Genomic DNA, 14496 nt, shown 5'->3' on the forward strand with positions numbered 1-14496 from the left:
GGTTTGGCTCCCCGTTTGATTGACAGGGACGGGCCCAGAGAGAGCGCGGAGGCGGGGCGGGGGGCCGCGGGTCCAGCCCGAGACAAAGAGGTTCTGGCTGCCACCGCGGAGAGTGAAGGACCCTTTAGGGTAACTGGCCTTTGCGCTCTAAGGGGGCATTTCGTGAGGTCGCGTTGCCGTACCGTGAGAGGGCAGGCGGCACAGCGGAGGGGGCCGGGCGGGAAGAAGGGCCTGGCAGGGAGGGGGCTCGGGGCCGAGGTGGGGGCTGCGTCGCCGTCACGTGGCCGCTGCTGCCGCTTTGGGGCTGTTCTTCCGGGTTGGAGGCGCTGTGCCGCGGGGCCCCAACCCGGGTCTGCCAGCGCGGCGTCCCCTCGTTGCCCCTTGCGCACAGCCCAGTACAGCCCGGCCTCCCCGCCCAGGTGAGCGTGGCGGCGCCGGCGGCAAGGGCAGCCTGGGGCGCAGCAGGGAAGGGGCGCAGGGCTTGCGGCGACATTCCAGGCCCCCGCGGGGAAGAGACCTGTCAAGGAGAAGGGGGCGGGGTCGGTGGGGACCTGGCGCGGGGTCCTTTCTTGTCTCTTGCTGGGGCGACGTGGAAAGGAGTGGGCGCGTGGATTCAGGAACTGGGTCTCCGCAGAGAGCGGGAACGAGGCGGCAGCTGTGCAGGTACAGGTCTTGGAGCTTTGAGGGGTACGGCGGGAGTGGTACGGGGGGAAGAAGGGAGGTCAGAGAAGAGTCTCCATAGGGGGTGCATCCAGAGAGGTGGCGGCGGGACGCCCCGAAGTTATGCTTCAACCATGAGGGGATTCGGGGTGGGGAACTGGCTGGACTCATAGGACGTGGCGAACCAAAGTTGTGAGTGCATGTCGGGGCAGGCTTGTGGTGGTGGTCCCGGTAAGCTTCTAGCGGGCCGGGGCTGGCGGGGGGAGGAGACAGCGGAGGGGCAAGAGGGGGATTCGAACTTTGGATGCGGAATGAGTATTATGCAGCCTCCTCCAATCGGCTTTCGGGGAAGGTTATAAATAGCGGTCCCTGGCAGATGCCAGCTGATGGCAGTTTAGTGGCAGAGGTAGGGGTGGTGCCGGTGGGTTTGGGCAAGGTCACGCTGCCTGCCAGCCTAAGCTTCTGTAGGTTGTTGCGTCCTTGGTTGGTATGTCTCTCTTTAAACGCATGACTTGTTTACGGTTGCGGTCTGTCCTTTATTTACCCTGTGATGCAGGGCAGTCCTTAAGTGACCCGTTTTTAAGGAGCCTTGTAGGACAGGCTTTATTGGAAAGGTGAGGCTTGCTTGCCTACATTTATTTAAAATGCTTCTCTCTTCTCCGTTGCGCCCCTTTTATTTGCAAACTTTGGCTGTTTTTTTTTAATTGAATGAACAGTTTAGGATTACTTTCTTATCAGCAAGTGTGCCCAGGCTGCTTACCTTTGCTGATGGAATTAGTTTTCCACAAGGCTACACCGCATTTCATTTTCAGAGGAAATTTCCTGAAACTCCTTGGAATATGTGTACCACAGATACCCAGGCTTCAGGTTATCTAACTCTAGTTATTCATTCTTTCAGTCAAAAAATACTTGTAGATTTCCAGTATTTTGTGCAAAGCACTGGGCCAGAGGTAATACCAAAGTGAATAATAATAGGAGTAAAGATATTGTATCCTTTTAATCCTCACAACAACTCTATAAGGTAGGTGCTATTATTTCCATTTTAAAGATGAGGAAATTAGGTACAGAGAAGTTAAGTGACTGACTTGCCAAGGTCACACAACTAATGCATTGCAGAGTAGGGGCTTCCAACTCACAGTTCACCCTATTAGCCGCTATGTTATCCTCTCAAGTGCTTGCCCTCAAGGATTTTAATATCTTTTAGGGGAGAAAGTTACCCAAATAACTTACATTAAATGGCTGTATGAATGCCATACTAAAAAACATGTGTTTTTTTCCCCCAATTTTGAGTTGTCAAGTTTTCCCCTGTTGTTTCTTTTTTTTTTTTAAACTTTTATTTATTTTTTCCTTTTTTTAAAAAATTTATTAGGGTGACAATTGTTAGTAAAATTACATAGATTTCAGGTGTATCCCCTGTTGTTTCAAAGCCATAGAAGCACATGGATAGTAAAACAGCAGAAAGCTTTAAAGTGCAGATAGGGGAGAATGTAACAATTAAGATGGAATACTATCTTTGGTAACAATTGCTGGCTTGTGATAGGTTCAAATATTCTCTGAATATCTTTCAGGATGTTTTGTATTTGATTGAGGCTTGGTGATAGGTACCGCTCTTGTCAATAAACTACTTCCTGATAACTGTCCTGTACGTTCACAGCTTGAATCAAGTGGAACTTTTGGGAGAAACTCACCTCTGAAGGCCTTGGCCATGTTGATATCTGATGCCAGGGATCTGCTCAACATCAAATTACCATTTTCCAAGTAGGCAGAGCAAATTTTCCAGACTCCTGGCTAAGACACAGGACTTCAGCTTTGCAAAGCATTGCAAAATCTCACCTAATCATAACATTTCTAGCGCCTACCAAATGAGCTTTCCTATGCTTCTTTTATAGAGGATCAGACGGAGGCACGGGGTCAGGTCAAACAGTGAGTGAGTGGCAGACTTAGGCAATACATAGATGCTATGGTAGCTAGCTTTATTTTATTTACTTACTTATTTATTTTTGCTGATAAGAGCTGGGTAACCCTCATCAGCGCCAAGACAATGGTGGTGGTTGGGGAGCTGGGATGACCCAAGAAGAGAAACTAGGGTAAGTGGGGAGGTTAGGAGAGGACTAGGTCATCGGTAATGGTAGCACAGAATCTCCCTCAAGACAAGAATTGTCTTTATCTTTGTATCTCCCTTGGTTCTTAGCATAGATTCAGTGAATGTTTTGAATGAGTGGCTGAAATTGAACTCATTTGCTTTCTATTCTCAGCCATGAATAACCCTAGAAGTGACCCATGAATGAATGAGAGTATTTTTGGGACCCAGGCATGCTTTAGGACTGAAATGAAATGACATGTGGAAATACTTTGAAAACATCAAATCTTCTATTTAAATGCAAAGAATTATTTATACTCATTTTTGGTTGCATGGCTGAACACATCTTGCATGCTCCCTCTTCCTTAGCTTTTGTTCATATTACTCTCTCCATCTCAAATGCCTTTCCCTTCTGTTTTGAGCCCTGTAGGAGGATATGATCTCCTTTGATCCCTCCAAGAACTTTGGACTTTCCTTACTCTGCTTTGTAGTGTTACTGTTGATTTTTCTTATGTCTAAGCGTGTGACCTATTCCAATTTGATTCTACAGATGCTCCTAACGGCTGTGCCTCTGAGGCAGCCCTCCGTATAGGGTTGTTGAATTAAAGGACATCTTAAAAATCAGCACCACCTGGATCAAGGATTTCCATTCCCAGTGTTGTATTCTGCTGTTTGCAAGAAGTAGCTTCAGGGAGTTGTGGCGGCAGTTCTGAAATTAAAAATGAGCTAGACCCTTCTTCCTCTGGAGGCTGGAAGACTGTTTATGGAGTCTGCTGGGATTAGGTGCTGGGCCCGTGGGGGCACACATGATGGGGCAGAGTATAAAGGCATAGGTGGCGGAATTAGCCATATCTGACGGATAGAATTCCAGGTCCTCTGCCTCTTCCCAATTTAGAAGGACAGGAAAGAAGGATGGAAGAACATTAGGAATCCTGGGGATGGTGGGGTACCTTCCATGAGTCCCTAGGATCTGGTACGGAGAGCAGTGGAGGTCTCAGTTCGGGGGCGGGGGGGGGTCTCACAGGGTGCCGCGCTGAATAGGATGCCAGTGTTTTCTGCACAACATGGCATCTAAACAAGTTACTGTACTGTATAGTATTTTAGACAGTGTAAGGGAAATCCAAGGGTAACTTTGATTATGTGAAATTTTTGCTGGACATGCAGACTTAACTTTCATGTAAGATGTGACAGGACTCTATAGCAATTTTTTTTTTTTTTTTTTAACTTTCCAGCTGCATTAAGGCTCAATTGGGCTTATGTGATCTAGGCTTGGAGTTGAATAGTGAGTTTATAACTACAATTTAAGTGGGAACATGGATTCCAAGTTTTAAATACCTGAATTGGAAACAAACTTTTGAAGCATCTTCTGTAGGTAAAAGACTTTGCAAATGAATGTATTGTAGATGCCCACATATAACCGTTATATTCCAAGCCCTTTGGATTAGTATGTTTTTATGTTTTTGATGTTCGAAAGACAAAGTATGTTTTTCTCAGCACATAACTATTTTATTCTCTTTCTTCTTAGTGATTTACCTTCGAGAAAATTGGGGATTCAGAAAGTTGAGAACTCCTAGGAACATGGCGAACCTACTGAAAACAGTGGTGACTGGCTGTTCGTGTCCTTTACTTAGCAGTTTGGGGCCCTGTAAGGTTCTACCTGGGAAGAAGGATTTTTTACGAACATTTCATACTCATCAGGCACTGCGGTGTAAATCCTCTGTAAAACCAGGTAAAGTCTCACTTCAATGTATGTAAAGCAAACCTTCAAGTCATAGGAACTAATAGATCTCCTGATGATTGATAAAAGGAAAAGCCACACAGTTTTACAGCCTGGTGCTTGTGAGTGATCATTTTGAATAAAAAAAACTAATGAGTACTTTTTTTTTACATTTTCCATGTATAGAAGTTCTTGTTTATCACAGCTAATAGAGAATAAAAGATAATAGAAAAAGACAAGTGGTACACCAGTTAAGTTGTCCCCTGAAAACTACTGCTCAGAATAACTATTTCCTCTTTCCTAGTCGGTACTGGGGAATTGTACCATATATGGATCATCCATGCTCAAGAATTAGGAACTAAGTGTATTAAGTAATCTGCAGAAATGCTTCTCAATTTAGTAAATGGCAGCTTCTTAGTTGCTCAGGTCAGAAACCTTGGAGGCATCTTAGATCCTCATAGTAGGTGGAGGTCAGTTCTACCTTATATCTGGAATCTGTCCTCCTCATCACCACTGTTATCCTGGCCAAACACCATCATCTGTCACCTGGACTACTGTATTAGTCTTATAAATGATCTCTATGCTTTCTACCTCTGTCCCTCTACAGTCTGTTCTGTATACAGTAGTGAGAATCATCTTTTTAAAATGAAAGATCATGTCACTTATCTACTCAAAATTTGCCACTGGTTTCCTAGCTCATATAGAATAAGAACTGAAATCTTTCAGTGGCTTGTAACATCTTCCCTGCTAGTAACACCACTACCCCACCCCCGTCCCTTCTTCTCTGTTCTAAGGTGCATGCCAGAAGGAGGAGAGGCTAAAAGGGGCCCTTCTAAGCTGAGTCAGATCCCTTTAAGCATCTTGCCCATAGACCCCCTCGAACTCTGTCTATACCTCATTGGTCAGAACGCACATAGGTGGTCATATGTAGCTATAAGGGAGACTTAGCCATTTAGTCATTTATTCCAGGTGACAATATATTCAACTAAAAATGGCATTCTGTTACTAAGGGGGAGGAACAAGATGCACATTTGAGGGGCAGTCAGAAGTGTTTGCCACATGGTATAATGCCCTTTAAAATGTAAGTTTGTAGGACTGTTCGTTGTGTATTAAGGACCCCTAACCTGCTAGGCTTTTTGAGTTCTTATGTCTGCCTTTAGTAGATTTCACAGCCCCTTTTCTTCTTCTCACGTGACAAGTCAGTATTGGCAGGGTACCTGCCCCTGAGAGCCCTCAACTTTTTCTCCAGATTAAAAAAAAAGTTTTCTAGAAAGCCAGATTACCCAGTGTGATAAAATTGTGTAATACAAGTAACTACATTGAGGACACGATTGTCGTCTTTGTGAGTAAATGCATGGGCACCAGGCTCTCTATATCGACTATGTTTAAGACTTTTTGTTTAATTTCTGATTCTGGACTATTTCGTAGGTAATTGTTTTTTATCTTCAAAAGATAAGGATTCAGAGAAGATAGTCAATAATGTTGTGAAAACTATGTGTGGTGTCAGATGGCTTCTAGACTTAATGGGGGATCACTTCATAAATAAATGCGTAACCACTGTGCTGTATACCTGAAACTGATATAATATTGAATGTCAACTATAATTAATAAAGCCGTATATAGCCATAGGATGTAAAGTACAGCATAGGGAATATAGTCAGTGGTATTGGAATAGCTATGTAAAGTGTCAGATGGGTGGTAGGCTTGTTGGGGTTCACTGTGAAGAGTATAAATGTCTAATCAACAGAAACTAATTTAAAAAAGGTAAGGATTCTATTTTTTCCTTAATTAAACCACAATTTCATCATCACACTGAACAGCATGAAAAGTAATTCCAGTCAGTATTCGTATTTTCTCAAATTTTTCCACTTTTTTTCTTTTTTACAGTTGCTTTGTTCAAATAATGATCCACACAAGGTCCACGTGTTGTATTTCCTTGCTGTGTCTTGAGGTCTCTTTTGAGCTTTATGTTCCCCTCCTCTTTTTTCTGTTTAATTTATTTGTTGAAGAATTTAGTTGTTGCCTTGTAGAATTTCTCACATTCTGGGTTTGCCTGGCTGAATTCCCTTGGTATTTTTAAACCAGCTTCTCTGTCTCTTGTATTTTCTGTAACATTTAGCTAGATCTAGAGGCTTCATCAGAGTCAGTTTTAATTTTTTTTTGACAAGAATACTTCCTAGGTGATGGTATGTATTATCTATTGCATTATATCAAGAAGATTGATTGGTGAGTTTAGATGTTGTCCATGTGATCCATCTATTATAAAGCTCCCATCAGTTTTTCACTCAAAGGCTATAGCAGCAATTTGATTATATTAACTAATTCCATGATTATCAGGGGTTTTAAATTGGTGATATCTATCATTCTATCTTAATTTATTAGCTACAATTTTTCTATAAAGAAAAACTTTCCCTCTATTCACTTACTCTCAGAGTGTACTGGAAATGTGGGAAAAATGTTTCATTCTTTCCTGTTATTTACTAGTTTTGGTAATAATCAATTGGTTCCCTTATATATTTATTCTAGCTGTAACAAATGACTACAGTCTTAGCTTCCTATGACACAAATTTATTGTCTTACCCTTCTGGAAGTCAGAGTGTGAAATGGCTCTTACTAGGCTTAAATCAAGGTGTTGGCAGAGCCGTATTCCTTCCAGAGGCTCTAGGGGAAAATCTGTTTCCTTGCCTTTTCCAATTTCTGGAGACCATCTGTTTTCTTGGCTTATGGCTGGCCCCTTCTTCCATCTTCAAAGTCAACAGCATAGCATCTTTAAATTACTCTGACTCTGACTCTTCTGCCCCCTTCTTTCACACTTAAGGACAATTTGTGGTTACATTGGGCCCATCCGGATAATCCAGGATAATCTCCCTATTTCAAGGTCATCTGATTAGCAACCTTAATTCTATCTGTAATCTTAATTCGTCTTCGCCATGTATTGTAACATATTCACAAGTTCTGAGGATTAGGACATGGATATCTTTGAGAGACCATTATTCTGCCTACCACACATTACTTCCGCCAAAGTTGACTAATGAAGCTATTAAAAAATATTTATTTATTTTTTGAGTGACATCATGAACTCATGAATTTTAACATCCTTGGATGTATTTTACTACATTGCAATTAATTTTTATTCTTTTCTTTTTTTTTTTTAAACATTTTATGTATTTAAGTATGTTTTTCCAGAACCCATCATCTTCAAGTCAAGTAGTTGTTTCAGTCTAGTTGTGGAGGGCACAGCTCACAGTGGCCCATGTGGGGATCGAGATGGCAGCCTTGTTGTTAAGAGCACCGCTCTAACCAACTGAGCTAACCGGCCGACTCCAATTATTATTTTTTTTGATGCTCAAATTGTCTCAGAGTTGTCTAGTGGAAGCCCTTTCAGGTGGCCTTCTAAGTCCTTTTGATGTGACTTCATTTGTCTTTGGAACTTTCCTTGGCATATGGTATGTAGGCCCAGATAATCTGAGGTTGTTAGGTAAGTGAACTCCAGTTAAGTGTATGTGATTTAACTTTGTACATCAGTCCGAAACATTTGCTAACTTTCTATCATTTTCCTCCCTCTCCTTCAAGTATAGAGTAAGATTCAGTATATATTTGCTTTTGGCTTACTGTCAACTTTTACTGCTTAAGTAGTGTGGGATCTAAGACTTTCAAAGGCAATATTTTTAGGTTGATGCACGCTCTCTAAGGTCTCAGTAAGTTTACTCTAGAGATAATCTTATTTCTTTTTTTTATTATGTACATCCAGGGTTTATGTTGCTAGAGTAGATTTCCTAAACGTTAGTAAAACTTATATAGAAGCAGATCCTTTTTATTAAAAAAACCTGTTTATGCCCACTTTTTGAGTAAAACCACAGAAGAAAGTAAGGTACTTTGGCTAAAGCTGGTCTGTACCATGTGTAAATACTTGAACTCTATTGAACAGGCTTTTTTAGGTGGCTAGGAACAGAATCACATCGGGTTATATTTTGTGATGAGGGCGTATTGTATGGGCTTATTTTGGGAAGTATGAGAGCCCAAGAAACCCTTCACCTACTTCTTGGAGGAGTGGAATGCTGTCTGGATTTCATAGCTATGACTCATCTTTTCTCCTTGCATGTCCGTTACCGTGGCTGCTCATCTCTCTTTGACTACCTTATGGCTCTGCTTACAAACAGCTGCTGCTCCATGCTCCTTTCTCTGTCCTGTTCTTTCTGTGGGTCTCCCATTCACACTTCCTGAGAGAGAACCTGACTGGGTTGGGTAGTCACTGGCCAACATATAGTGTCCTTGGACAGAATTCCTGCGTCACTCATCTCATAGGCTGCTGGTTTTCCTCATGGCTGGCCTGTAGATTTGTATTTTTGACCTTGCTGCTAATCCCTGGTTTAATTAGCTGTGGCCAAGAATGTAAGGTCTCAAGATTTAATACTTGGGAATCTATGAGGCCAAATTGCCAGGAAGGGGACTTTGGGTGTGGCAGGCTATTAGAGTATGTAATGTAGGGGTATTCTTCAAAACAGCTAATTACTCCTGTCTTCCTTAAAAGTAAGGACCAGGAGAACATAAACCCAAGAGGGTTAGTTTGAAGAATGGGGTTAGCAAGTTGAGTGATCTCTCAACGCATTTTTTTTTCCTAAGAGTGAACTAAGCTAGTCATGTGCTTTGAAGAGAGCCATTTGATTAATTAAAATATTTAGACTTTTCAGGACAGTGGGCATAAAAACTTATCTATCAAAAAATAGTCAAGAATTATGATTATGAATCAGAATCATCATATTGACCAGTAACTTGTATGTGCAGTATAGTTTGAACAGATGGCCCATTTCCATTATCTGAACTTTGTTATTGAAGCTTTTTTTTTTACCAAATGTTCTTTTTTTTTTTTTTTTTTTTTTTTTTGCCTTTGTTGTAGGAATTCCATATAAGCAACTGACTGTTGGAGTCCCCAAGGAGATTTTCCAAAATGAGAAGCGAGTGGCATTGTCTCCTGCTGGCGTTCAGGCCTTGGTCAAGCAGGGTTTTAATGTTGTTGTGGAATCAGGTGCTGGCGAAGCTTCCAAGTTCTCAGATGATCACTACAGAGCAGCAGGTGCCCAAATCCAAGGGACGAAGGAAGTGCTGGCTTCTGATTTGGTGGTCAAAGTAATTATTCCTTTCTCCCTCTTGTTTATGACTTTTCAAAATGTTTTCATAGAATAGTTAAATGTCATTGTTATAGCTTTTTATATTTTCAAACGATGCTTTTTTCCTCAAAGAAATGATTGCTTTTTGTGAATATTCTTCACATTCCAATAGAACCTTTTCAGGCCATGTGATCTTTGTGTAACCAAGAGAAGAGAAAAAGAGATCTTACTTTTCACATGTGGAAATTTGTTTTAATTGGTTAGGGAAAATTTAAACTGCATGGTTCATATGTATCCAAAATACCCACAGGTTGAGTATTTAATTGCTACTAAAATAGAAAGAAAGCGTGCAACTCCTCCTGGGACTGAATGTACAATGATCTTTTGATACCTACAAAGAAGAGTGATTTAACTGACGTAAGTGCTATTTTTAGAGAGGGCAGGACTATTCTGGAGAAAGCAGCATTGGGCTGAGTGGCAAGTAGCCTTACCTACTTTAATGAAATGTCTTAATATATAATAGAAATCTGTATGCTGAAGAACTTTAGAAATAAATCTCCAGTAAAAAATTATGTAGGGAAAGGAAGAGAGACTATCATAAGTCTAGCATAGATAATTACTGGAGTTGAACATTAACTTAAATCCTAAGCCTTCTGCAACCAAGGCAAGGGAAGTATGGGTTATATAAGCATGATTATCAGGTTAAAATAAGCTCACTTTTTTTGGGAGACATCATCTTTTTCTTGTGTTAATTTCTCGGGAATCAGTTACATAGGTTTTTTTTTTTTAAGTCCACTGAGTATCTTGATAGGGTCTTAAATAGTGGTTTTTGGCGAAGACGTAAAACCGTTTTTTTTTTGCTATAGAAAATTAATAGTAAAATTTATGATATGGAGATAAATTATAATTTAGCTAGAACTTTTAAAGTGTTTGGGTGTACAGATACTTGGTGATGTAACTTGGTAGAGTAAAAGAGTTAGTGAAAATAGAAAAATAAGTATAACCTATTCCAATGTATGTTTTAGGGATCAAAACCTTTTGAGATGTCACATAAAAAAGGGTTAGTAGGGTGCTCAAAAGTTTTCAAAATGTTCTGTGTTCCTTTTAGAGATTTATAATGTGTGTGAGCATGTTAAAGGCACTGGGAAATTCTGTAATATAGAAGCTTATGTACTTGCATTAATAAATTACTTGACCTTGGGGCCTCTTTTGAGTCAAACTTATTAATATACTGAGGAACTACCGTGTTTCCCTGAAAATAAGACCTAGCTGGACCATCAGCTCTAATGCGTCTTTTAGAGCAAAAATTAATATAAGACCCGGTATTATATTATATAAGACCAAGTTTTATGTTATATTAAAATAAGACCGGGTCTTATATTAATTTTTGCTCCAAAAGACGCATTAGAGCTGATGGTCCAGCTAGGTCTTATTTTCAGGGAAACACGGTAATGATCTAAAAAGTACATTCAGGGAAATATTCTATTGGCTTAACTCACTCAGACGATGACAGTCTTAGCTGAGCATTCGATAGGGGCCAGTAGAATCAAGTCAAAATGGTCCTCTAATTTTTATTAACTCTGTATTAGAGATTCTGACTGAGTAAAGGTAGACCTTATCAGAGAGTCTTAAATAAAATCCAGAATCTAAAATCACATACATCATCAGATCAACCGAAATGGGAATAACAGATAAAGGTGTCTCATTGGTAAATTGAGATGAAATGCTGTGAAATGAAAGTATTGACCAAGTGTTTGTATTTCCTTTTAAAACTTAAGTCCCAGAGCTGTTTTTTTTCTGTGCTTACTTGCCTAAAAGCACTACTGTGAACTGGGAGCTAATGAAATGATACACTTTCATTGAAGACTACTTTAAACTTTGATATATGTTAAAACACTTTTAGAATGGAGTTTTTAAAATATGGCTTTAAAACATGGACATTTGAAACTTTAAAGCATGTGAAATGTGTATTCATTGACTGACTTGGTACTTAACAGTGTATTGTAGCTTTTTGCTTAAAAGCAATTCAGCAAGGCTACTGCTATGATTGTGTTCATCTATGAATATTCATCTGGAATTTTAAGGTGACGTAAATCTATACATACAACCATGGAAATTTTAGTTTATAATATTCTTCTCAGCACTCCAAATGTTCGTGCTTATTAAAATTAGCAAGTGGAATCTTTGAATACACAACAAAAACTTCCCTTCTGTTTATTCTAATGTTTCTTAATTGTACCAGAGTAATAGGCTTTGGGAGGACAGATTTGTTATAGAACCTACGTGTTTTTTCCAGTGCTCTACAGTTCATTGTCAAACCCGTCCCGACGTTATTTTCAGTTGTGTGTGTACTTCACTCAGACCAGTCAGTCCATAGCTCATCAGAGGACAGATGGCATAGATCTTTGTGTGCCTTACCCTATTTAGGACTTTAGTCAGAAATTTATTGCTGAAAGATTACTTCTGGAGTATTATTTAAACAATGGCATATTATTTAAATTGTCTTGTTTATGTGAAAATAATGGTAAAGGAATTTACATTTTTAATCGGTGACCTGACTTTTCTCTTAGGTGCGAGCCCCCATGCTTAATCCAACGTTAGATAGTCATGAAGCTGACCTTTTAAAGACATCTGGAACACTGATTAGTTTTATTTATCCAGCTCAAAATCCAGACTTGCTAAATAAACTTTCCAAAAGAAAAACTACAGTTTTGGCGATGGACCAGGTTCCAAGAGTCACCATTGCTCAGGGATATGACGCGCTAAGCTCTATGGCCAACATTGCTGGGTAGGTTCTTTTCTATTTCAGTTCAACAAAAGAACAATGAATGGTACGGCAGAAACATGCTCACTGTAGCTCTTCTCTCTTACAATGATTTTGTGATAACTGTTGGAGGTTGCAGCCTTTTGAGAGTGCACTTAAATTATTTTTAAGACTCATTATTTCACAGTCATCAGATAGGAAATGGTTCTTCTTCATATTGCACTCTGTTGTATGCTCTTTTTTAATCTTTATGGGTAGAAGGAGTAGGAAATGACTGCCAGATTATTTGTATGAGGAATATGCTGTATTTCATATATATATGTATGTGTATATGTACATATTAGGTTGACATTGCTGTTTTTCCCCCCACTTTTTATTTAGATGTAATTGACATAACATTGTATAAATATAAAGATTTGATATTTGTGTATATTTTGAAATGATTAACTAAACAGTAAGTTTAGTTAACATTAATTGCTGTTTTTATAGATCAAAAATGGTTGGATAGTGGCAGTTCCATATGGTTCAGTCTAATATACACATATTAGCAGATTTACCATTTTAATTAGGTTTTGCTTAGGTAAATTCGTAAAATATTTAATGAATAGGGAAAATGTCTGCATTTGAAGAAGTTTTATCTGGTGTCAAAACCTATATTGATAACTGAGGACTGACTGCGTCCTCTTACCTTTAAGGCCAAGTTGGCAATAAACTTCATTTACTCGCTAGCAGTAATGCATTCCCTCTTTATTGCCTGGGTTGCTACGCTGGGAACAATTCTAAGGCCCATTTCGCTCTGGGGAATGTGGCTGTGATTGAGTAATCATGCCTGCCTCGGGGGAGGGATAGAAATAGTGATATGATTGCAGTGTGTTGCTGACTGTGCCTAGAGAGTGCGAAAAATCTGGAAATCAGATAGTGCTTGTGAAATCAGCTCATTTAAAAAGCTGGTTGAATTCGATTTTTTAAAATGAAAATTTATTGGGGTTGAATTAGATTTTTAGCACAAAAAAACAATTAGTAGTGACATTTGCTAATATGAATGAGGCACCAACAAATGAAAACATTTAAAAACATAAAATAGTGCATGAAAAAAGACTAACTTAAATAAAGCCTTTTATGGCCTGACACATGAGCTGAAAGTTTTGTTAGGTTTTGTATCTTAGGTACAGCATATTAAATAGGCCAAAGATTGTACTTTGGGTTTCAGCTGTTCACTTTGGATATAAATGAGATGAGCAATAAACAAAAATGACAAGGTAAAAACACATTTTGTTGTCCTTAATGTAATATGGCAAATGGTTGGTTTGAAGATTTTGTTTTTGTGTGACATAAATTACATACAAGGGACAGAATAAATTTTTGGTGTATTTAGTTTGTAGAAGAATTATATTATGCAGTGTGGGACTTAAAATTTTATACAGAAAGTGTACAGTGTTAACTTTTGAGAGTGCTGTTGGTTTTGTCTTGTGAAATGCACATATGTGAAAGGTTATCAAAACCAGTAGCTGTAGACCAGTGGTTTTTAGCTGCAGAATCTTTTTGAGCAAATGAAATAATACCAGGAAATACAAACAAACTGACTAAGAGCAGAGTGGCCTTAGTAAAACTGAGGCATGGAGGGGTGTGCAGAAACATGTCTATTTTCTACCCTGCCTACTGTGGCCCCAGAGGTGGCTGAAATTTGAATTCATACACACAGATTACAGTGAAGATGTGCTCCTTCTAGTTCGTTTATGTTCATTCTTAGCTTTTTTGCTGTCATAAAAAAAGGCCCACTTTTTTCCCACCATAAGTGTTTTCTTGTACATTTCCTGTATAACCAGTTCTAGTTTGTTATTTTTTTCAGTATAACAACCGAATATTTTAAAATGTTAATTCCCAAATTAATTTCTTACACTGGCCTTTGAATCTTTGTCCTGTTTGTTCTTTGAACATTTTTATCCCTCGGATTCAGAAATAAGACTAACAAATCATGTAACCTCTAAAATTTTGTTTTCCTGCTCCGGTATTTTTTAACTTAAAGTAATAGTAGTAACTGTTTAATGCTGTTGTACCAAATATTATATCAAGTATTGTTTTATTAAAAAATGATCAGGGAAGGGTGTTAATGTCAGCAAGCAGGTAGATCTTATCATTAAGAAGTTGTATTATAATATTAAGATAG

The 14496-nt window shown here is 39.2% G+C and overlaps 1 protein-coding gene across 1 annotated transcript in view; it reads left to right on the top strand.

Annotated features, from left to right (window-relative positions):
• Positions 1–291: 291 nt before the first annotated feature.
• Positions 292–14496, top strand: part of NNT (nicotinamide nucleotide transhydrogenase) — an 86959-nt gene continuing 72754 nt past the window's right edge. Inside the window, exons 1-4 of the mRNA XM_033110571.1 lie at positions 292–419; positions 4266–4469; positions 9355–9584; positions 12136–12353. Of these exons, the coding sequence (XP_032966462.1) occupies positions 4319–4469; positions 9355–9584; positions 12136–12353 (599 nt within the window). The 5' untranslated portion in view covers positions 292–419; positions 4266–4318. The remainder of the gene's footprint in view (positions 420–4265; positions 4470–9354; positions 9585–12135; positions 12354–14496) is intronic.

This window comes from Rhinolophus ferrumequinum, chromosome 7, assembly GCF_004115265.2.
Source record: "Rhinolophus ferrumequinum isolate MPI-CBG mRhiFer1 chromosome 7, mRhiFer1_v1.p, whole genome shotgun sequence".
NCBI lineage: Eukaryota > Metazoa > Chordata > Mammalia > Chiroptera > Rhinolophidae > Rhinolophus > Rhinolophus ferrumequinum.